General features: G+C 27.9%; 1 protein-coding gene and 1 pseudogene across 1 annotated transcript; one reads left to right on the top strand and one right to left on the bottom strand.

Moving 5' to 3' along the window:
- Positions 1 to 9,368: 9,368 nt before the first annotated feature.
- On the top strand, positions 9,369 to 11,263 carry LOC127248216 (heavy metal-associated isoprenylated plant protein 24-like). The gene is made up of 2 exons (XM_051270435.1): positions 9,369 to 9,680; positions 10,936 to 11,263. The coding sequence occupies exons 1-2, from the start codon at positions 9,524 to 9,526 to the stop codon at positions 11,229 to 11,231; spliced, it is 453 nt and encodes a 150-aa protein (XP_051126392.1). The 5' UTR covers positions 9,369 to 9,523; the 3' UTR covers positions 11,232 to 11,263.
- A 2,891-nt stretch (positions 11,264 to 14,154) lies between these two features.
- Positions 14,155 to 20,897, bottom strand: LOC127248302 (type IV inositol polyphosphate 5-phosphatase 3-like; annotated as a pseudogene).
- Between the last annotated feature and the right edge of the window lie 4,412 nt (positions 20,898 to 25,309).

The following is a 25,309-nucleotide window of genomic DNA, read 5'->3' as shown; positions in this document are numbered from 1 at the left end:
TTTTTTATTATAATAAAATAATCACGTACTAATTTCAAAATACTCTTAACTTTTACATAAATTATAAATATAATTTATATAAAGTATAAATAGCAAAAATATCAAAACTATATTTTATACGCTACAACTAATCAATAAAATGTAGTATTTTTTTTAATAAATTACAAAACAGATGATTTCATCACTAAATTAACATACTAACTTGAAATAATTAGCATTTAATCACAAGACAAATATCATATTCTGTTTTTATAGAAACATATGTTATGTTGAAATCAATATACATTGTATTATACTCCTTCCGTCCATTTACAAGGTTTATATTTACTTTTGGTGCGGTGTTTAAGAAATAATAGTATTTTAATTATAGTGAGTAGTTAAAAGTAGTATAATGAAATTTTTGCCCTTACTTTTTTGTGTAAAAATAATAATGTGATGTAAAGTAAGGGTATTTGTGGAAAAATATGGTATTTAATGAAATGTTAATTTTGTAATTGGACGTCCCAAAATATAAATATGTAAACATTGTAAGTGGATGGAGGGAATATATAATTATATAATATGCTATCAAAATATATATTATATAGTATATTAATATATACTACTTTCTTTATAAATATGTACTAATTTGATCAAAAACATCAAGTGTTATACATAATTATGTAATATACTGTCAAAATATATGATATACTCCCTCCGTCCACTTACAATGTTTATATTTACTTTTGGCGCGATGTTTAACAAATAATAGTATTTTAATTATAGTGAGTAGTTAAAAGTAGTGTAATGACATTTTTGCCCTTACTTTTTTTGTGTAAAAATAATGATGTGATGTAAAGTAAGTGTATTTGTGGGAAAAAAAAAAGTATTTAATGAAATGTTAACTTTGTAATTGAACGTCCCAAAATATAAATATGTAAACATGGTAAGTGGACGGAAAAAATATATTATATTAATATGTGTTGCTTATTTTATAATTACGTGTCTATTGAGTCAAATCAATAATTTGATAAATTTATTAAAAATAAAAAAATATTTTTTTTTTCCATAAAAAAATAATAGAAAAGAAAATTGAGAGAGAGATTAAGGTGGCATTGATACTTGGATACAATGGATAGGTCAGTCAGATTGACTTTGTGTTTGTTTGTTTGGAACTACCACCACAAACATATTTCCCTAAATCCTAATAATCACATAAATTAATAATTATATTTAAATTTCTTTGGATATGATATATTTTAAATTTTTAGCCAAGTCAATGTAATTTTTTACTGATAATATAATTAATAAATAATAATTTTTTTATTAAAATAAAATTAGTGATGGCACGTGTCATGGGTATAACATAAATCCGCCTCTAATCTTGGAATGGAGGAAGTATAACGTTAGAATTAAGTTTAGTGACATTCATTTTATCCACAATTTTAAAATTTAAAATTATTGATAGAAGATTTAAGATTAAATTTAAATGGGTAAATTATATATTACTCCTTTATGTTTTAGTAAAAATGAACAAAACACCGTATGTTTTATTTATTGCGTGAAATTCCCTGTGTTAATATAAAATTTGCATGTAACATCCTTATTGTCCAGAATTGATATTTGGTTCTAAATAAAAGACCTAAATTACGCAAATTTTATATAAATAAAAAATAAAATATCTTAAATAATTTTTTAAACAAAATAAATAAATAATTAATTGATTAATTCTTTATTTTATAATTTTTTGAGACAAAATTATTATCTGATTATTATAAAACTATAAATATAAATGATTAATTAATTATTTATTAATTTATATCATTAAAAAAATATTTAAGATATTTTATATTTTTTATATGTATTAAATTTGCGTCTTTATTTAAAACTAAATATTATTTAAAATAAAAAAGTGATTCACACAAATTTACATTAACACAATAGAAATTTACGTCATAAATAAAAGTATTTTGTGCACCGCATGATCTAGATGCATTTATTATTTGATTCATTCTCTTTCTAACAGGAATGTGAGTGTGGGACCCACACAGCACCGCCCAAATTGAACAAACCAACCACCGCTCTTTCTACATCAGTTATTACCAACTCCCCCACTTTTCTTCCTTATTTTTTGCCACGTGTCGTGACACCTGGCCACACGTGGCATTACCTATATGGCATTCTACCGCTATAATTAATTCACGTGGGCCCGCTTTCAATTTTCAATTTCCATTTCTTGACACCGAAGGAAAACTACAATAATAATAATAATAATAATAATAATAATAATAATAATAATAATAATAATAATACTTCCTCTGTCTCATTAAAAAGTTATAATTTTTTATTTTCATACGTCTCAAAACAAGGTTATTATTTTCTAATTTATTAATTGTACTACATACTTAACATAATAAATACCCTTTCAACTTACATTATATTACACCAATGTCATTATTTTTATATTACATCATACTAATAGGAGTATTTTTGTCTTTTTTACTACAGTCTAATATAATAATAATATTTAAAAATCTACGTGCAAAAAACAAATGTCACCCTTCCAATGGGACGGAGGGAGTAATAATAACCGTCTCATCCAAACAAGCCATTTGAAGTTTTGTAATACATTAAAAAATAATATTTTCTCTATCCATATGCAAAATAAATATTTACTTTAAGCGTGATGTTTAAAAAATAATAATATTTTAATTATAGTAGATAGTTAAAAGTAGTGAAATGATATTTTTGTCTTTGTTTTTTTTGTGTAAAAGTAATGATGTAATATAAAGTAAAGATATTTGTGAAAAAATATATGAGGTATTTAATAAAATATTTACTTTGCAATTAGACGTCTCAAATATATTATTTTCTAGCTGAACGGAAGAAGTAGTAAAAAGTTTTGATATTTTTGTCTTTTAACTTTATGTAAAAGTAATTATACGTGTAATGATATGTTTGTAATTTAGGTAAAAGTTAAGGGTATTTTGATATTGATATATAATTATTTTTACTAAAATATAAAATAGTTACTTTGGAGTTGAATGGACGAAAATGGTAAAAAATATACTTTGAATTTAGACAAAGAAAATAATAAATTTGCATAATTTCTCAAAAATATAAACTAATTTGTATTTTATATAATATGTAAAATTTTATTACGTTATTTTGTATTAAAATATGTACAAAATATATTTCTTTTTTTTTCAAAGTCGATGTTGGTTGTACATGTTTAATTATGCAAGTATTATATTTTTTAAAATAAATAAATAATTAACTTTTTATTTCATAATTTATAGAAATTAAAACATTGTTTGTTTTTATTTTGCAAACTATGAAACGAAGGATAATCATTTTTTTCCCCTTATTTATCTAATTCTAATTAAAATATTTTATCATATTTAATTATTTGCATAATACTTTTATAAATTAGGTATGTATTTCCTTGTCACCGTCACCTTTGAATGGATATAGTATTTTATATTTAAATTAATATAATAAAAAATATTTTTCACACAATAAATAAAATATAAAATATTTTAGACATTTATATATAAATATCATGCAAATTATCTAATTAATAATACTAAAAGTAATAATTTAACAAGTCTTAACTGAATGAGCTTCTGAAATTGAGGCACTGATTGATCACACACTATTCTCCTCAATAATATAATAATATATGAAATAATATTATATATTACTCTCTCCCTCCCACATACCGTATCTGCCACACCGTAGACACGGTATTTTATGGAGGGTGTAATTAGTAGATAATTAAAAATATATTAGTGAAAATAATTATTCTATAATATAAATAATTATAAATTAAGATTAAATAACTAATTAGTTTAATTAAAATTTTAAAAAAATAAAATTAAAATGATTAAAATGAAATTAAAATGTATAATTATTTTTCAAAAAAAAAAAGTGACATGGTACGTGGGACGGACAGAAACGCCAACGTGGACATGGTACGTGGGATGGAGTAAAACTTAATTAATTAATGCAGTGCATGACACGAAATCACAAAATCAAATTTATTATCATCCAATTATTCTTTGCTTGTACATATGATAATGCAATATTATATTATATTATATATCTATTATATTTTGTATTTATTTTTATCATTTTGAATTATTTATATTACATTCCTTTTTTAATTATCAATTCAATACTATTTTATTTTGTATTTTCCATAATTGTCTTCATTTTGGTGTTTTTAAGAAAACTATACAATTTTTTTTAAAAAGATTAATTACATATTTATTTTTTTATAAAAAAAAATATATTCAATAATTATTTAATAAAAAAATTATAAAATAAGAAAAAACAGTTGAAATAATAAATTTTCAAATTAATAAAAAATGGTTTATGATAGCCCTCTAACATTTACTATAATAACATTAATTTAATGATAAAGGTGTCCATCATTTTATTAAAAGTCGAATGTTCAATATTTATCATGCATGTAGTCATTAGTGTCTTGATAAATAATAATAATAATAATAATAATAATAATAATAATAATAATAATAATGACTGAGCTAACGTAATAAAACATGCATAATTCTTTAATTTAAGAAGACTTAATAGTGTGTTTGTTTAGTGAAGTGATTGGAAAAGAAATTTGTTATGTGAGTATTGAAAATCGTATAAATAATTTAAAATTAATAAATATGTATAATGTATTAATTTTTTGGAAAAAAAAAAACGCACCTTTATAATTTCATAAATTAAAGTAAGATTTTGTTTGCTTTGATTTTCATTTTTTATTAAATATATATATATATTTATAAAATAATGCATTCAATTTATAATTTTAAAAACATTAAATAATAATAATAATAATAATATTAGTACAAAATAAACACCCTGTAAATTTGGCTTACAAAACTCATTGTTGAAATTGGAAAAAACACACATCTATATATATATATATATATATATAGTCAGGTAGGGTGGTCAAGTTTTCTGATTTGATTGAGCTAACACAATAATTTGAAGCAATTAATATTTTATTATAAAATATATATCATATGTTGTGTTATATATAAATATGTGTCTGCATTAGTTATATAAGAGTACTATGCTATACTGTATAATCTGTTTATTAAACATAAATTAAAATATATTGTGTTATATGAAATTATATAATAGTTTCAAAATATATACTTCTTCCGTCCCAATACAATAGTCTTGTTTACTATTTTTATTCGTCTCAAAACAATAGTCTTATTTTCATAAATAACCATATCACCATAAAACTACCCCTATTTTTTTTTTTTTATTACATAATTGCCATTACTTTTTACACTAATACACTTACAAAGGCAAAAAAGTCTTTTATCCATATTTCTTACCTACTACCAATATAATATCAATATTCTTTAAATCTCGTGTTCAACCCAATTAAGACTATAATTTTGAAACGGAAAGAATATTATATATTATATTAATATGTGTTGTTGGATATATGATCTCCTTTATATATCAATATGTGTTGATAAGATCAAATTAGCAGCATAATAACTAAAGTGATTTATATATATATAAATGATTCAAACCTAATTATACCCAATATTACAAGCACAACTAAAATCAACTGTCGTGTCAAATTAATTTTCAAAATTATTTAAGGTATGTTTACTTGTGAAATTTTGATTATGAATTACTATTTCAATAATTTTTTCTCTTAAAAAATATTAAATTAAACACTTATTTTTTATTTATTATATTTCACTAAAATTTAATTTAACATTCAAAACATCACATCAATATATATTTAAATCACATCAAATAACTATTTCAATTTAAAATTTTACTGTTCAAAACCAAAATCCAAAATCAAAATCTCACAAATAAACACACCTCAGAAATACTTATATACTTACACTACTAGAAAAAGGGTTGATAACTGCGAAAATTTGTCGCAAATTTTAATCCACGACAATTAAAAGTCACGGAAAGTAATTTCGTGACAATTTTATGTCACAACTTTTTGCTTTGACTATTCCGTAAGTAATATTTGCAGAAAAAGTTACAAACAACTTTCCGTGACTATTTAAAGTAACGACTTATGTAACGAAAATGTCCAAGATATTTCTATTCCGTGTCTTTTGACTATTTCGTCACAAAAATTGTCACGAAATTTTTTCTTGACTATTTTAAGTTGCGGCAAAAATAACCAAAATATTTGCAACATTTTAAATTATTACAGATATTGTTATGGTATAATTTCCGTGACTTTTTAAAATCAAATGTCACAACATAAGTAACGAAAACAACTATAAATTTTTCTTATTATCGTTCGTAGCTATTTAAAATAATAACAAAATAATAAAATCATCTTCAATATCTTTATTTATTTTTACTTGTATTGTAATTGAATAATTTTTTTTTAACTATTCATCACTGCTTAAAATTTAGTACTAGAATATTAGCAAAATCTTAATATATATTTATTTAAGTTATTGTAAATATTAACATAAGCCAATATTTAACTATTTATAGTTACCATATCGATAATATTTTTAAATATATTGTTAATTTTGAAAATTTATATGATACATTTTTTTAAACAAAATGATTGAGTCTAAAAAAATAAAAATAAATAATTTATTGACAATAGATGAAATTAAAAAACTCTAATACTAAAAATATACTATATGTTAAATAAATTTAATAATTTTTTATATTAATAGACAAACTTTAATTTTTTGTTGAAAATTCATGATGATATATTAAATAAATATTTATATTTTGTTAAAATATAAATTTATAACCAATAATATTTTTATAGTTAAAATATAATAACAAACAAAAATTAATACTTTAGAGTAAATAACTAAGTTGACATGAGAGATTGTGTAAGTCTTTAATAACTAATAAGGTCACTAGTTCGAACCCTTAGATTCGAGTTGCACATATTAAATTAAAAAATAACTTGCGTGATTGCATTGAACAAAAATTATAATATAATTATTTTTTTTTTCAAAAATATAAAGTCACGAAATTGTTACAATTTTCGTTAATATAAAGTCACGGAGGTGTAATTGTATTATTTTGTAACTTATTGTCACGAAAATGTCACAATTATAAAATATTCACGAAATTTTATTGCAGCTTCTGTTGCTATATAAAGTCACGGACATGTAATGGTATTATTCTATAACTTATTGTCACATAAATGTCACAACTTAAGAAAAAGTCACCAGCAAAATTCCATGGAACTGGTTCCGTATATTTTTCCTTGACTTTTTAGTAAAAAGTCACAAATTTGTATTAAAACCGTGACTATTTTTACCGTAACTATAGTCTAATTTTCTGGTAGTGTTATATGTTATGTATATACAGTGAAAATATTAAAGTGAAATATATTTTGTTTAACTTTTTTTTATTTTTTATTTTTTTTATTTTTATGTGGCGTAAATCAGTACAATTTTTTTTTTTAATAGAAAATGTATTTTTAATGTAACATTAAAATAATAATTATTTTGCGAGAAGATTTTAAAGAAATATATATATACATACAAAAGTTCAAACAAACACACTAATGGGCATCGTGTCGTAACAAATTTTGGGAAAGAAGAATTTATTGAAAAAAATATATGGACGGTTAGGTTGCTTTTATGGCTAAAATTGTTCTTCAAATAACTTTTACTTTTCGTGTACAATTATTTAATTAACAATTAATATATTAAATAAATCCATAAAAGGCCAAATTAATTAATTAATTAATGAATTAAATAAATAATTGGTTGAACGCATACGTGCCCTTTTAAGTTCTCAAAATTGTATGATTGATTAACAAAATTGCACTTTGATAATATATATATATATAATTATTATTTTTATCTTAGAATGTTATAATCATTTGTCCTAAAAATAAAATATTATGTTTTTAGTTTATAATTTTGTAACGTATATTATGATAGTTTTAAATTTATATATATATATATATTTTTTTTCTCTATACTAAATTTTGGATTGAAAATGATGTTTTATGAAAGGAAGTGACATATTTTATAGAAATTTGTATGAATTATATAATAAAAAAAATTGAAATAAAAATTCAAGATAAATAAAACCTAATATATATAATCATGTGAGAACTTACAAACTAAAATATCTCAATAAAAATTTATAAAGCAAGAGTGGTGATCAAACATAAAAATTGCAAATCTTATCTACAGTTAATTATCATTCTTATTTTGCATATTTAATTTGTTCGACTATATATATATATATATATATTCTGATCGTGTACATTATATAAATGGATTATAAAAATAGATGAAAGAAAAATGGTTTAATTTTTCATGTTTTTTTATTACATAAATTTTCATAAATATTATGAAAAAAAATATAAGATATACATATAATATATAATCTACATACTTTATTCATTAAAATAATTAATAATTTAATATAAATTATTATTATTATTTTTTTATATTATCGATACAATTCTCATTCCTACAAAAAATACATCTATTAAAAAATACAAAATGAAACGCACCCAAAATGTAAGAAAACACAACTAATTTTATAATAATTCATCCGTCCGCCTCTAAGGGTCACATTTATCTTTTGCGTTATTGTACTTAACATTAGAAATATCGTTATATTTGTATAATATTTTGTACAAATGTCATTCTATTAGTATTATAAGACACTAATGGAAGTATTTTTGCAATTTGTTTTAAATTTGTATTACATTTTGATATAAAAATTAATATTTAAATATCAACACGTAAAAAATAAACGAGACCCTTAGAGTCGGATGGATGGAGGTATTATTATGTTTTCATTTATAAAATACAAAACCAACAAAATATGTAAAAAATAAGAGATAATTAGTTATGAATATAAAACCAAATTTATAATTAAATTAACAAAAATATACTTTTTCCGTCCCACTACAATAGTCCTGTTTACCATTTTTGTTTGTCCCAAAGCTATAGTCTCATTTCCATAAATAACCATATCACTATAAAATTATCCGTATTTTTTCATTATTATTACACAATTGCCACTATTTTTTACACTAATACACTCACAAAGGCAAAAAAGTTTTTTACTCGTACTTTTTACTCACTACTAATATAATATCAATATTTCTTAAATTCCGTGTTAAATACAACCCAGAGTATAGTTATGAGATGGAGGGAGTATATTTTTGTTAAAAGAGGCCCTCCCATCTCTCTCACTCCTTAATGAATTCAAGAGTGAGAAGATTCTTGTAGTTTCTTCAAACCCCACCTCCATTATTGTCTCTCTTCCACAAATTCACACACACATGTATCTATCTATCTATCTCTATCTATATATACATATGTGTATGTATAAGTATATATATATTAATACATACATGTATGGGTATATATAGCTCCCCATTGAACAAGCTTCAAAAAAGTTCAATTAGTATATGTATATACATTCTTTGATACCAAAGAAGAATCCAAATTAACTAATTAAAGTTATATAAATTTAGAGAGAGAGAGAGAGAGAGAGAATTTAGAGTGAGAGAGAGAGAGAGATGGGAGTTTCGGGAACAATGGAGTATTTGTCGGAGCTGTTGAGCAGCAAGACGAAGAAGAAGAAGAAAAAACAGTTAAATACGGTGGCCGTTAAGATAAGAATGGATTGCGACGGCTGCGCTCTTAAGGTCAAGAAAGCCCTCTCCGGCGTCAAAGGTAACTCGCTGGATCATACCTTGTCGGCCGGAGATTTTTTGTTTTTAACTTTCTACTATGATCCGTTTTCTATAAAAATATACTATTAATTTTTAATAAAAATATTATATTTCCTTCGTCTCATATCTATCTATCCGTTTACTTTTTGTATGGAGTTTTGAAAATATTAGTATCATATTGGAATGTAGTAGAAATAAAGGTAAAACGACTAAACTAATCTTATTAGTATAGTATGATATAAAAGAAATGACATTTGTGTAATATATTATAAATTAGAAGGGTATTTGTAATGTTAGATATATAATATAATTACTAAAAAAAAATTGATATTCTGTTATGTGAGGGACCAAAATAAAAAAATAGATAAATTGTTAAGGGACTCCGAGTATTCAGTATGTGTTTCATTCGAAAAATCAAAATAAAAATACTAAGTGAATTGTGTTTGTTCTGAAAGAATATATATTAACGGTACATAGAATTGTATATGTAATATAAAAATAACAAGTATGTAGAGTATATTATTTTTTTGAAAAAAATATGTTAAAGTTTGGATAAAAGAACAAAGCCATTGTATAATGTTATTGTTGTTTTTTTTTTGGATTCCCAAACCGTTACTAGTAATATACAAGTTTGTTCACACAATTTTTTTTTTCCGACATGATTTCTAATATATAATTTATCATTTCAAAAAGTCAATATTCAACATAAAATATTCTTTTTTATATTACCGACACAATTCTCTATAACTCATATAAAAAAAATTTCACATAAAAACACTAAACAAACAAAGCCACGATTGTTTTTAGTTTTCCTTGATTTAATTTTTTTAGGTCAAAATAATAACTATATATATATTTAAAATAATAAATTGAATAGCAAAACAAATTAAAATCAAAACTATATATAAAAAAATACTTCCGGTGTGTTTGTGGGTTTAAAAAGTTGAATTTGAATAATTATTTGATGTGATATAAATAGAGATTAATGTGATATTTTGAATATAAAATAAATTTTAATATAGCATAAAAAAAAATAATTGTTTGATATAATATTTATTTAGGGAAATAAGAACCTGAATAGTAAAAATTATGGTAAAACCCACAAAAGAACACGATATTCAATTTTACTTCATTTCATATATAATTCTCATCTCAAAATTCTCTATATATATTATATTTACATCGTAAAAATTTATAGCATCGAAATTACATGGGCCGGTTTGATATGTATACGAATAATTTCAAAAATAAAATAGGGGCGAAATCGGTGGATGTGGACTTGAAGCAACAAAAGGCGACGGTCCACGGATTTGTGGATGCGAAAAAGGTTTTGGCCGCGGCAAAAGAGACCGGGAAAAAAGTGGAGCCATGGCCTTATGTGCCTTACACGATGGTGGCGCACCCGTACGTGGCCGGGGTTTATGACAAGAAGGCACCGCCAAATTTTGTTCGGGCATCAACAGATCCTACCATAGTCAACCTCGACCCGGTCGAAGAACAATACACGCTCATGTTTAGTGATGAAAATCCCAATTCTTGCTCGATTATGTAGCTGTTCGTTATACCGGTTATTTTTCTATCGTTTTTTTTTTCTTTATTTTAATTTGCTCTTTTAAAAAAATAAAAAACAAAAAACAAAGAAAATCGTATATAAATGTTGTATATATATATATATGGAAGAGGAATGTTATGTGTAATGTAATGTTTTTAGAAAGTATGGTCTTTTCAAAGAAGGAAATTGAATAATTGAATAATTAAAAGTTGATTAATAAATTATACCAAACAATTATTTTTATTAGTTATTTCAAAACTAGTAAAATAAAAATACAAAAAAAAAAACCCATTATTTTTATACTTCCTTCGTCCCGCTATAAATGACCCCATTTTTTTTGGTATATCCCACAAAAGATGATCCCTTTCCATATTTGGCAAGTTTATCAATCTTGAACATACTTAACCAATATAAATCAATTTAATTAAACTTCTAACATCTTATACGTAGGATCCACTCAAAATTCCTTTATTTCTGTATCTCTCATCAATTAACAAATATTTTAATCTACCTTTAAAACTTCTCATTTTTTTAAAACTAATTTATGATAGTGATAAATAAATAAATATATTTTTTTATTCATTTGTATTATATAAAATTTTATTGTCTACAAAATGATATAATTGTAAAAGTACTTAAAATACCAACAACATTACACATATAAAAAATAATAAAATATTATCTTAGCTTATTATTAATAACTTAATAAACTATACTATCTAAAATACCGTATCCTTAACAAAAGGTTTTCATCCTCCGCAGGACGGAGGAAATATTTTTTATATAAAATTATTAACTTCTTCAACATTTTTAAGAATAAAAATATACAAAAATATATTTGAAAACATGCATACAAATTCAAGATTTATTTACTTCAAAAGTTACTATTGGGCATCAAATGTAAAAGGCTATATTATGATCACTCAGAGCGAACACAACGATTAAAAAAAAAAAAAAATCCTTCTAGAATTGACATGTTTAGTTATTCAAATTTGTCTCTATCCTAATAAATCAAAATCATGCACAGTGGCTCGTAACTGCCGTGAAGTCACGTGTTCATACCTCCGACGCTTCATGTCACCTGCCATACATGATTCATCTAATGTGTTTTGCGTGTCGATCCTTAATTTGCAGGGTATTAGAATCGGCTAAGAATTTATCCAGTGCGCACTTTCGTAGTAATTGCGTGTTCCCACACCATAAAAAATAATAAAATAATAATAATAAATAAACAAATATATAATAAATATTTAAGTACTTTAAAAAATTACTATATACAATGGCATATATTCAATATGTATACATATATTTGTAGATAATAAAAGTTTATATAATATAAATAAATTAAATATATGTGATTAATATACATTGATTTTATAAAAATTAAAATTTTTTAAACATATATTTATAAATATAATAATTTATAGAGGAGAGAAATTAAAAGAAATGATTACAAATGAGTCCTACTTTGAAAAACTTTTGAAAGAAAATTGGGAGTACATTTGGAAGATGGAAAACTTGTGTCTCTATTACTATTATTTATTAAACCCAATTAGCTTGGGGCTTTGGGCCCAAATATTTAAATCTTACTCCGTCGAACTTTCCGGCAGATAAAAGTGTCAAAAATAGCCTTACGGCGTATAAGGCAGCATCCATGCAGGGCATGCAAAACAAACATAATTAAAACCCTTTGCACATAAATGGTATCGAGTGTCCCTAAAATCTGAAATTAAATTGCCCATCCAATTTCTTTTGTGTTTTGTGCTCACCAGCTGAGAGAGAAACAAACAATGTTGATGTCAAAATAAAATATTATATTTTTATAGAATCAATAAAATATAATTTAAATATAAATATATATATATATATAATATTAAAAAAAAAGAAATTATTTTTTTATTAGGTAGGAGGGTACAATGGTAAAATGTGAAATTTAAATAAGGTAAATTTTTAAATAAATTTTAAAAAAAGTTAAAATTATGGTAAAAAATTTTAAATAAGGTAAGTTTTTAAATAAATTTTAAAAAAGTTTAAATAAGGTAAGTTTTCAAATAAATATAAAAAAAGTTAAAATTATGGTAAAAAATTAAATAAGGTAAGTTTTCAAATAAATTTTTTTAAAAAAAATTCAAATAAGTTATGGTAAGATATTAAATAAGGTAAGTTTTCAAATAAATTTTAAAAAAAGTTAAATAAAGTAAGTTTTCAAATAAATTTAAAAAAAGTTAAATAAGGAAAGTAGTCGTTATTAGATTTAAATAAGAAAAGTAGCCGTTATTAGATTTAAATAAGGTAAGTAGCCGTTATTATAATTAAATAAGGTACATTTTCAAATAAATTTAAAAAAAAAGTTAAATAAGGTAAGTTTTCAAATAAATTTAAAAAAAATTAAATAAGGTAAGTTTTCAAATAAATTTAAAAAAGCTAAATAAGGTAAGTAGCCGTTATTAAATTTAAATAAGATAAGTAGCCGTTATTAGATTTAAATAAAGTAAGTTTTCAAATAAATTTTAAAAAAAGATAAATAAGGTAAGTAGCCGTTATTATAATTAAATAAGGTAAGTTTTCAAATAAATTTAAAAAAAACTAAATAAGGAAAGTAGCTGTTAACCCTTACATTATAAATATTCATGATTTTGGGACAATGGGGTACGAGTTGGTCTTGGAGCAGGCAGGGCAGGGGGGGTGCGGTGGGGAGGAATGAATTACAAAGAGGCAGGGGTGGGGGGGTTGGGGTGGGGAGGAATGAATTACAAAGAGGCAGGGGTGGGGGGGGTTGGGGTGGGGAGGAATGAATTACAAAGAGGCAGGGGTGGGGTACGAGTTGGCCTTGGAGCAGGGCAAGGCAGGGGTGGGGAGGAATGAATTACGAAGAGGTGGGGGTGGGGCTGCTTACAGGACAGGGCGAGGGTCAAGTGTTCTTGGATCTCGATCGAAGCAATCTTGGTGAGTCATTTCTGATTCTTTTAATTCTCCATGTACTGCCCTTATGCGAGTTTGAGTTCTTACGATTGCTTATCATTTTGCATCGATCGATCCTTCCTGTTTTAAGATCAAGAAGCTGCTTTGGCTGTTCCGGAAACCATAAATGGTAATTTGAATTTCAATCTCTGATTTAATATATTACTCAAGATTTTAATATGAAAGTTTGTTTATCTTGATTGACTAATTAGACCATACATACCTCATTTGAAATCATGTAATTTCTTAAGTTATTCGGTATTATTATTCTTCAACTTGTTGATATATTATTGTTCATTATGTTCTAGGCTATTAGATGCACAAGGTAACGCGAGGATCCGCGAATATCCTTCGAACTCGAAGGATATCCTATAACAGGGAGTGTCTCCTACTTTTTCTTTTAATTTACGCTTTCCATTTATTTTATTTTCTTGCATATCCCGGGACTTGCATGCATTAATTTTGTTCCTAAATTTTATACTAACTTGTTTTTTAAGTGTTTTTATTTTGTAGGTAAAGCTTATGGGAGGCGAGAGGATCCGCGAATATCCTTCGAACTCGAAGGATATCCCATCATAGGGAGTATCTCCTACTTTTTCTTTTAAGTTACGCTTTCCATTTATTTTATTTTCTTGCATATCCCGGGACTTGCATGCATTAATTTTGTTCCTAAATTTTATACTAACTTGTTTTTTAAGTGTTTTTATTTTGTAGGTAAAGCTTATGGGAGGCGAGAGGATCCGCGAATATCCTTCGAACTCGAAGGATATCCCATCATAGGGAGTATCTCCTACTTTTTCTTTTAAGTTACGCTTTCCATTTATTTTATTTTCTTGCATATCCCGGGACTTGCATGCATTAATTTTGTTCCTAAATTTTATACTAACTTGTTTTTTAAGTGTTTTTATTTTGTAGGTAAAGCTTATGGGAGGCGAGAGGATCCGCGAATATCCTTCGAACTCGAAGGATATCCCATCATAGGGAGTATCTCCTACTTTTTCTTTTAATTTACGTTTTCCATTTATTTTATTTTCTTGCATATCCCGGGACTTGCATGCATTAATTTTGTTCCTAAATTTTATACTAACTTGTTTTTTAAGTGTTTTTATTTTGTAGGTAAAGCTTATGGGAGGCGAGAGGATCCGCGAATATCCTTCGAACTCGAAGGATATCCCATCATAGGGAGTATCTCCTACTTTTTCTTTTAATTTACGCTTTCCATTTATTTTATTTTCTTGCATATCCCGGGACTTGCATGCATTAATTTTGTTCCTAAATTTTATACTAACTTGTTTTTTAAGTGTTTTTATTTTGTAGGTAAAGCTTATGGGAGGCGAGAGGATCCGCGAATATCCTTCGAACTCGAAGGATATCCCATCATAGGGAGTATCTCCTACTTTTTCTTTTAAGTTACGCTTTCCATTTATTTTATTTTCTTGCATATCCCGGGACTTGCATGCATTAATTTTGTTCCTAAATTTTATACTAACTTGTTTTTTAAGTGTTTTTATTTTGTAGGTAAAGCTTATGGGAGGCGAGAGGATCCGCGAATATCCTTCGAACTCGAAGGATATCCCATCATAGGGAGTATCTCCTACTTTTTCTTTTAAGTTACGCTTTCCATTTATTTTATTTTCTTGCATATCCCGGGACTTGCATGCATTAATTTTGTTCCTAAATTTTATACCAACTTGTTTTTTAGACTAATATAACTTATTTTCTAATAAAAAAAAATAAAAAACTTAATTAAAACTTAATATTAAAAATGTGGGCGGGCATAGCCCGGTATTATTTGAAACCGGGCCATGCCTTTGTTTGGGTTTTCAAGCCCAATCCAGAATCAGGTCGGGCCTATCGGGCTTGAATTTTAAAACAACTTGAGATAAACCAAAAAATATTACTCTCTCCCTCGCAAAAAATGTACAAATTTTTTGCGTGTCGGAATGAGTAACATCAACCTGAAATTGCCATATTTTTTTTTTTTTTGCTAAATATGATGTAAACTTTCTCAAATTATAGAAGCAACATACCTTAAAATTTGAATCCACCGATATGCTGAAGAATCAACTTCACTTCGACAGCCCTCTGCTCCAGCAGCCAGTCGGGATCCTCGGCAATTGCCGGTCGCAAATCCAAGTGATGGGCACCTACCAACCAACCAAGACAATAATATGAATGTAATTTGCACATAATTAAACACCATACATACTGACACATAACTTTCACTAATTTTTTCTTGGAGTTGAAAAATTACTCAACAAGTTCACACTTACAGATGCAGGATTTTCACATTGACTGTTGTTGTAAATGCAATCAAGAATCAATCAATACTACCATGTGATTTGGGACCTCACAGTTTGAATTTACACACACATATATATAACTTTCAACACGACGTAAATGTTGAACTCTCGTAATCTCTCCTTAATGTTAGTAGCTCACTTACTAACTACCCAAACTACTAAGTTATCTGTGTAAATTTATAATTACACTTAAATACACCACTGGACTCTACATGCATAAAAGCATGGAAATAATACACCTCTCAAACTCTTATTTCACTAGAAGATTTATTTTATTGCATAATATTTATTGAAACAACGATAAAAGAAAAATAATGATGTTTAATTAGGGCAGCAAGGATTGAAATCTGGTTCTAGTGTAGTTACCTTTTTCTGTTACAAGAGCTACAATGGTTTCGGATACAGACTCCAAAACACTGCAACAATATCATCAATTTTGTCAAGAATCAGTAGTCGATGACTATTATACATACACAGATAAACAACAAAGATCTTACCTGCCGCCGCTCCAGGGGTCCAATAGCCCATTGGAGAAAATGATATTGCTTCCAAAGTTTCCCAGAACTTTCTTGAATCCTTATTATTGAAAAAATTGAAAGAAAAAAAGAAGGGTTAATCACTTTTGAAGTCCCTCATGTGACACTCTAGCCTATAGTACTTAAAAAAGTAACAATATAATTATTGTGTTCGACATTGGTCATTTTCTCCATTCACTGGTATGTTGGCTAACAAGAAAAATCACATTAGAAGAGCATATATAATTATATACATATATATTTATATGCACATACATGTCCACCAAATTCAGTAGTTATCCAGTTAGGTCTGGGCTTGACATGATAACTCTCGAAAGACCACTCTACCGTGGAAGAGTAGTTATAGTCGTATGTTGGAAACATGCTACCATTCCTGCTACTGGACATAGGCATTACCATCTCGGTGCAGGCCTGCAAATTTAAGCAAACAATTACTTTTAAGTTATACAAGAATGTGCACGTGAAGTGAGAAAACATTAGCAAAGTCACACCTGCCAATTCCACCAACTCATACCATGAGGGTCATCATCCACATCGAAGCAATCAAATCTACCACTGTAATTGTAATAAACGCCAACTCCAACGAAAATGCGCTTCAAGACATCAGTCCCATTGGGAAATTCATCAATCTTCCTACATACCTGACCGAGAGAAAGGCTTTGGTGAGCAATTAGACAGCATATTTTTTATTAAAACCATTGCCCGTTATGTAATGGTTAAGGAAAAAACAATGTACCCAAAACACCATTTCACAAATCTTTCAAAACCACTTAAATCATTCACTCAAAATTGTTAAATTATCACTTGGAAAGGTTGGAGGAAATTTAAAATGCTTCATCACTAAATCCTTCTACATTCTACTCTTACCTCCGAAGACCTCAAAATTCAAAATAAGAATCCCATGGAATAGTTAAAATGTTACCAAATAAAGCCTTAATAGAAAAATATCAACGGTAGATGTTTGAAACATAATAAATAATTTCTGTGATCAAAGGAATTTCTAACCTTAAATATAAAAAAAATCAAGAAAACATGTTGTATTAGTTGAAACCAATCAATCTAGTACATATTAAATTGGTTAAAGAAGAAATAAAAATAAAAAAATTTTAAAAATAAAAATCAAGAAGCTACTGTAAGCACTGCTTCTGGTAGAAACTATTTTAATTGTACCGAAATAAAGATGAAAAAAAACACACACACACACACACAAAAAAAAAGCAATTAGAAGCAAAAACGAAAACTTGAAAAGCACTTGTCAACATAAATATTTGGTAGAAGCACAAAAACATATTGTTTGATCCTATACCAAATGGTGTCATAATGATGGCATATCAAATAACAAACTAAACAGACAATCAAACCTCCTTAATTAGATTTCCAGGCAACGGCATTAGAAAGTCCGACGGGTATGGATAGTTTGGCATTGACATGCTAACCGCCTCTGACCCCTGAAAGACACAAAATTATGATATTCGATAAAGATCGATGATATTTAGTGGAAATGTGAAGTTCTTGGAGTCGAAGTTTGCAGAACTTACCTTGTTCCCGATATAGCCCATGATGGACGCTGACTGTCGACACATTCAAGTTCTGTATATGCTTTCGGAGGCTCCTTCGAACCCATATCATTATAAGAATTCCAACCATCTGCTTGCTGACTATCTTAACATACGATGGTCTTCTCCTCCAGTATATAACTGATTCGAGGTCGAGATCAGAGAGCAGGGGTGCGTCGGTTTTCGATTTATATAAGCTGCACGAGCCGAAAGACTTGGAAGCATTGAAAGAGGGATTAGGTTTCTCCAAAACCTGCTGAGGAAGAAGATGAAGGGGTCGTTCGGGCCAGCATAGTCCCATCCTTTCTGTGCCGCTAAGTGTTTTGGTTAACTTCTTCGTGTATTGGCCATTGGAGGCTTCCATGGTTTCAGCAGGATCATCGATTCTTAAGCAGTTTGATCTGTTCAGCTTCTTCGGAGGAGATTGGATGGATTGGTGATCCACTGGCTTGAAGAAGTCGTTGTTGTTGTTGGTCTCATGAAGATCATTCAAGTCATCATCATTAAGTGGAAAGATTTCCTCGGCGACATCACTATCGGATTCGAGCACAATTTCATCTTCGATGATGGGTGCATCTTCTGATGCCTTGAATCTTGATGGTGAAGGAGGATTGCTGAAGCTCTTGAACTTAGTTGCTGGAGGAACACGGTTAAGAGTTTCGCGGATTACGTTTTCCCACTTTGAAACAGGCCGGCTGTCCTCGGTGCCGAATATGTGACCAGCATTTAAAGGGATGATCTCCTGAAGGCTGCAGAATTACATACATACAAATACAAGTATACAACAGAACTCAGAATGAGTTTCTTGCTCCACATAGTTATGAAAATTGGAGGTATGTTAAGCATCTCTGCTTACCCGATTACATAGACATCAGCAGGTTCAGTAATGTCCAGCAAACTATCGAGATCTATGTCATCTGGAGGAGAAATTCCCCCAACATTCCACGTGGTTGCACATACCCTGGTAGAGCCAGAGGCCTCAGTTCTCATCGATCAATTATCAATCCCAAATATGAAATCGTTACCATTTGCATTAACCTGCGTTTGATCTGGATCATGGTTCCTCAACTCTGATTTATTCGGCCAATGGCAAAAATCTGCTGAACAAAAAGTAAACAAGTTAAAAAAAGTGAAAGCAAACCGAGAACGGAGATATGAATCATCCAAAAAGACCTTTCTCTGGCTCGGAGCCGGAGCAGGAATCGCTGTCGGCGGAGTAATCGGAATCGGTAGCCGCTAGCTTGAGCCACTTCCGCACCATCATCACGCGCCTCCACGAGTTCTAACAAACACAAACACAGAAATTCCAGTTTTCAATTGTTCTCCCACTCCGCTCACACAGGACAAACAAAACTAGTTCTACTCTAATATGATTTCTGCAGATTTCCATAAAAAATCGAAACTAAACTGCAACAAAAATCCTAAACCAAACAAACGCGCGCGCACAAAATGGAAACATATGTTGAAAACACATATCACCACTGGTTGATTAAAACTATTCCTGTTTCCAATTCTTCTGCCATTCAACTCATAAAGGACAAACAAAACTAAGCTCTACTCTAGACATAATTCCTACAGATTTCCATCAAAAATTCGAAACGAAACTGCAACAAAAATCCTAAATCAAACAAACCGCGCGCACAAAATGGAAACATATGTTGAAAACACATATCACCACTGGTTGATTTCAAAACTATTCCTGTTTCCAATTCTTCTCCCATTCAACTCATAAAGGACAAACAAAACTAGTTCTACTCTAGACATAATTCCTACAGATTTCCATCAAAAATTCGAAACGAAACTGCAACAAATTAAAAAATCCTAAATCAAACAAACCGCGCGCACAAAATGGAAACAGACGTTGAAAATATATATTACCACTGGTTGCCGATTGTGCCTGCTCTTGCCCCGCCCCTTCATCCTTGAAATCGACTTCCGATGCAGAAATGCTTCACAGAATTTCAGAGGAAAACTGATTGAAATTTTGAATCGAGAGAAAATCTCTCAGAAACTTTCAGAACCGATCAGAGTCCAAGCCGCTGCCTCAGACGCTGTAAACATACTTGCCCATTCGGTTTCGAACCGTCGGTTCGAACCGCCGGTTCGACGGTTTATGAATCGGCGGTTCGGTTTGGAATTTTCTCAAAACATAAACCGCCGGTTCAACTATGGCAGGGGCAGGCATGCTCACAGAAAAAGAAGAAGAGGAAAGGAGGAGAGGACCGAGGTTGGAAGAAAAAAGGAAAGAAATGAGAAGAACTGAGGAAGAACTGAAGAAGGAAGGAAGAGGGAGAACCAGTTTGTGGAGGCTCAGGCGCGGCTGCGGGCCTGGAGTGTGGATGTGATGCCTGATTAATCAGTAGGGTTAAATTGTGTGTATTTTATAATAATATCATTATATTTAGAATTAAAATTTAAAATATAATAATAATAATATTAATATATTTTTTTTATATTTTATATTTTATAATTTTTTATTATATAATTTAAATTATTTTATTATCTATTATAATATTTTTATAATTTAATTATTTACTATATTTATTATTTTTATATTTTAAAAATTTAATTAATTATTTATATATATGATTTTTATATAATAAATAAATAATAAATATATTTAAATAAAATTAAAATGAAACTTAATTATTTTTAAATAAAATTCAAATTTTTAGAAAAATAGCAAATAAAAAAGAAAAATATTAAAAATGAGTATATATAAACCGACGGTTTAAACCGTAACCAGCGGTTTATAAACCGTAATCGAAACCGTCAAACCGTAACCGAAACCGTCATTCGAAAAGTTCGATTTCGGTTTGATATTTTGACAAATCGTAACCGACAGTTTGAACAGTTTGGGCAAGTTTAGCTGTAAATGACGGCTTTATATTATACCGTCGTTAAAACACACAGAGAGTCACGCGAAACATAATAAATATTTTTTGGTTGAGAATTTTATTTTAAATTTAAATAATTCTTACCCAATTTATAGCTTGCAACTTTCTATAAACTTTAGGGTAAATCATTAACATAATAATTATATTTTGATTTTAAAAAATAAAATATTTTATATAAATTTTATTATATAATTCGTATTAATAAAAGTCATGCATGTAATATGTATGAACATCGATGTACATTTTTATTACTACGAGTTTGTTTTCTCTAGCATTTCAAATTAAAATAATATTATTTATTTTGCACTATTTTTAATAAAATATATTATTTTATTTCATAAAAATATTACATAAAATATTATTTAAATTAAATTTTAAATCAATAATTACTTTCAAATTATAATCAAATTTTTTTAAAAAAATGGCCTATATATTAATTATACAATCGCACTTTAAAGTTTATTTGGTTTGAATTTATATTTGATTTTTTAGTTTTTATCTAAGTAATATTTTTAATATTAAGTTTTATTAATGAAAAATATTGTTAAAAATTATGTGGGTGGTGTGGTAAAAGAAAAAAAGTATTTATTTTAAATATCACCAACGTGTGTTTGTATTGTAAGATAATTTGAATAAATATTTTTTTATGTGCAGTATAAAAAGATTATGTACAAAATATAAAAATTATGAATATACGTGATATAGTAATATTTTTGGAAAAAATATGTGTATTTTTTTGTTAAAAAAAAATATTTTATGAATTTATGTTTGTTTTTATTTATATTTGATTTTAATTTTGTAATTAAATAGTTATTGGATGAAATGTTTAAAAAAAAAATGTATTTTTATAAGTATAGTAAAATATAGTAAAAAAATAAAAAAATAATATCATGATCCAAGTGTCTTAAAAACAAATTTAATTTATTTTATATGTAATAATATGTAAACTAACACTGTTAGTATATTATTACTGCTAAATATATTGTCCTCTTTAATATTTTAAATATTATTTTATCTATAATTTCAAATATTATACAATCAAAATAATACTAATACATCAAGTGAACAATATTTGATGAAAATATTGGAATTATAGTTTTTAGATTAATTTTTTAGATAAATTTGATTGTTAATCAGTAGATAATATAATTATATACTTTAATCGTATTTTAAATTTTAAATTTAATAATTTTTTCAATTTTAATTAAACTATTTGATTATTTTAATCTAAATCTATAATTATTTTTACTAAATAATAATTATTTCTACTAATACATTTTTTAATTACCTACTGACTATACTTTACCTAAATTCTCGTATCTACACTAATATATAATCCAAAATATGTAAGACGGAGAGAGTATAAATGATCGTTTTACTGAATTCTCCACTAATGTAAAACCTAATTTGGTGAGGAATGGTAGAAAATCATCCAAATTGTTTAATATTTAATTAGTGGCTCTAATAAGTTCTACTACAATCGTGTCTCGTCATTTAAATATACTAAAAATGATGGTTCGACCCCATTATTAATTATTAATTATATTGCTATTTTATTATATTTTTAAAAAAATACTTTTATTACATGGAGGTGTGTGCCTATTCACTATCTATCTATATATATACACTAATTACTCTTAGCCGGAAACACTAAAAATAATAATTAATAAATTATTAGTATTTGTAAAAGACTCTTATACCTTTACACTTTTAATTAAAAATTGTTTAATTATGTTAATATAAATGATTGGACAATTATTCATATATTTTATCAATAATAATTAGTTATAAATACAAGATATAATTATTAATATGGAAGTATATTAATTGTATGATTTATTAATATTATATTATATACATATATAGTTTATTAATATCTATATGTTTATCATTTAATATTATTTTTTTTGACATATAAAATATTGTTTTAGGTTTATATTTGTTAGATTTTTTTGTCAATTTGAATTCTGATAAATTATTTTTATAACAATTATTAAATTAAATTTATCAGAATTCAAATTGACAACAAAAATCTAACAATTGAATGAAAAACGTGTGTTTAGTTATTTTTTGAGAAAATTTTTATGATGTTTTTTATTTTATGTTCTTATTTATTTTAATATAATATTTATATATATATTTGGAAAAATAAAATAAGAAGATAAAATATCTCACTATCAATAATATTTTTCACATATCTCTAATCTTTTCACATTAAGTTTGGGATTTAAGTCAACCAGAGCTTGCGTTTGAATATCTTCATTCACGATGTTATCCTCTTGAAAATCTTCATATTGATCATTTTCTTCTAAATCACTACCAAATAAATCGTATACAACATTTGCTATATATCCATATTTTTATTATATTAACATATACAATTGTTGAGTACAAAAATAATAATAATAATAAATGATGGCAGTAGGATTCTGGATGGGTCTGAATATAAGCCAAACGGCCTAGAAGTCGGGCAAAAGAAAGTCGAACAAGGAAAGATGACGGCCGATACGAAGGTCGGGCAAGATGAGGTCGGTCAGGACTAAAGTCGGGCGAAGAAAGATGAGATGGCAGACGCGGAGGTCGGTCAGGACGAAGAAGGGAAAAGCAATACGTACTCAGGTCGGTGAGATAAGGTCGGGCTCTGAGGTTGGACATGATAAGGTCGGGCACGGAGATCAGACAAGATAAGGTTGGGCACGGAGATCGGACGTAATAAGGTCAGGCACGGAAGTCGGACCTAATAAGGTTGGGCACTGAGGTCGGACGTGATCAGGTCGGGCACGGAAGTCGGACCTGATAAGGTCGGGCACTGAGGTCAGACGTGATCAGGTCGGACTCGGAGGTCGGACAAGATAAGATCAGACACGGAGGTCGGTTGAAAGAGGAAGTCGGGCGAAGAAGGACGGCTGATACTGAGGTCGGTCGAAAAAGGAGGTCGGGCGAAAAATGACGGCTGATACGAAGGTCGGTCAAAAAAGGAAGTCGGGCGAAGAAGGACGGCTGATACGGAGGTCGGTCGAAAGAGGAAGTCGCGCGAAGAAGGACGGTTGATACGGAGGTCGGTCGAAAAAAGGTCTGTTAATTGGTCGCCTACTTAAGTAAATAGTAGTTCAGTCGCTTGGTTGGGGCGACCATTGAATCGTCTTGATGATTCATTGTTCAGCCGATTGGAGAAATCAGATGGTGGTCGCTTGATGGGGCGGCCGATAAGTCGTTTGGTCTAGCGACCAGTTAGTCTTTGGATTGGCCGGTTGGTCAATCGTTGGGTTATTCGGTAGGTTCAGTCGGTTGGTCTACGGTCCGTCTAAGAAGCCAGAGGTTATTGCTGGGCGGTTGAGTAGTCGGTCGGGACCAGCCGCCCATTTCAGGCGGTGAGGTTTTCAGAGACGGTTGGCCGAGCCATTTGAGTGTTGTAACTGGCGCGAGCGGTTGATGAGTCGATTATCATACGTGTCAACAGAGGAGGACCTGGTGGGTGGTTGACAGCGGTTGTTGTAATCGACCAGACGGCGGTTCAAACCGTTTCTTTAAAGGGTTATTTAAGGATTCGGGTATGTTCTGAAAAATCATCTTCAATCGACATCAAATTCAAGAGAATTGCTTTTGGGGATCACCGCTTTACTTTTTCAGTCTGTAGTATTTATTTTCTCAGTTTATGTACAGTGTCTAGAGATTCGTAATCTCAGGCATTTATTTTATCAAATTCGAAGATAATTTCTATTTTCGAATTTTACTTTTTATTGTTGAAAAATTGCATCACAACAATATGTTGTCTGTAATAATATTTTGTACTGATTAGACTATAATATGTATTTTTTTTCATGT

Source organism: Andrographis paniculata, unplaced genomic scaffold, assembly GCF_009805555.1.
Source record: "Andrographis paniculata isolate CXL003 unplaced genomic scaffold, ASM980555v1 Contig33END, whole genome shotgun sequence".
Lineage (NCBI taxonomy): Eukaryota > Viridiplantae > Streptophyta > Magnoliopsida > Lamiales > Acanthaceae > Andrographis > Andrographis paniculata.
The sequence above is the reverse complement of the archived record's forward strand: the minus strand, read 5'-3'. Positions and strand labels throughout refer to the sequence as shown.

Excerpts from the sequence above, each read along its gene's own strand:
- LOC127248216 (XM_051270435.1), top strand. The coding sequence starts at position 9,524 with ATGGGAGTTTCGGGAACAATGGAGTATTTGTCGGAGCTGTTGAGCAGC. Across the intron at positions 9,681-10,935 it reads AGCCCTCTCCGGCGTCAAAG|GGGCGAAATCGGTGGATGTG; the intron begins GTAACTCGCTGG and ends AAAATAAAATAG.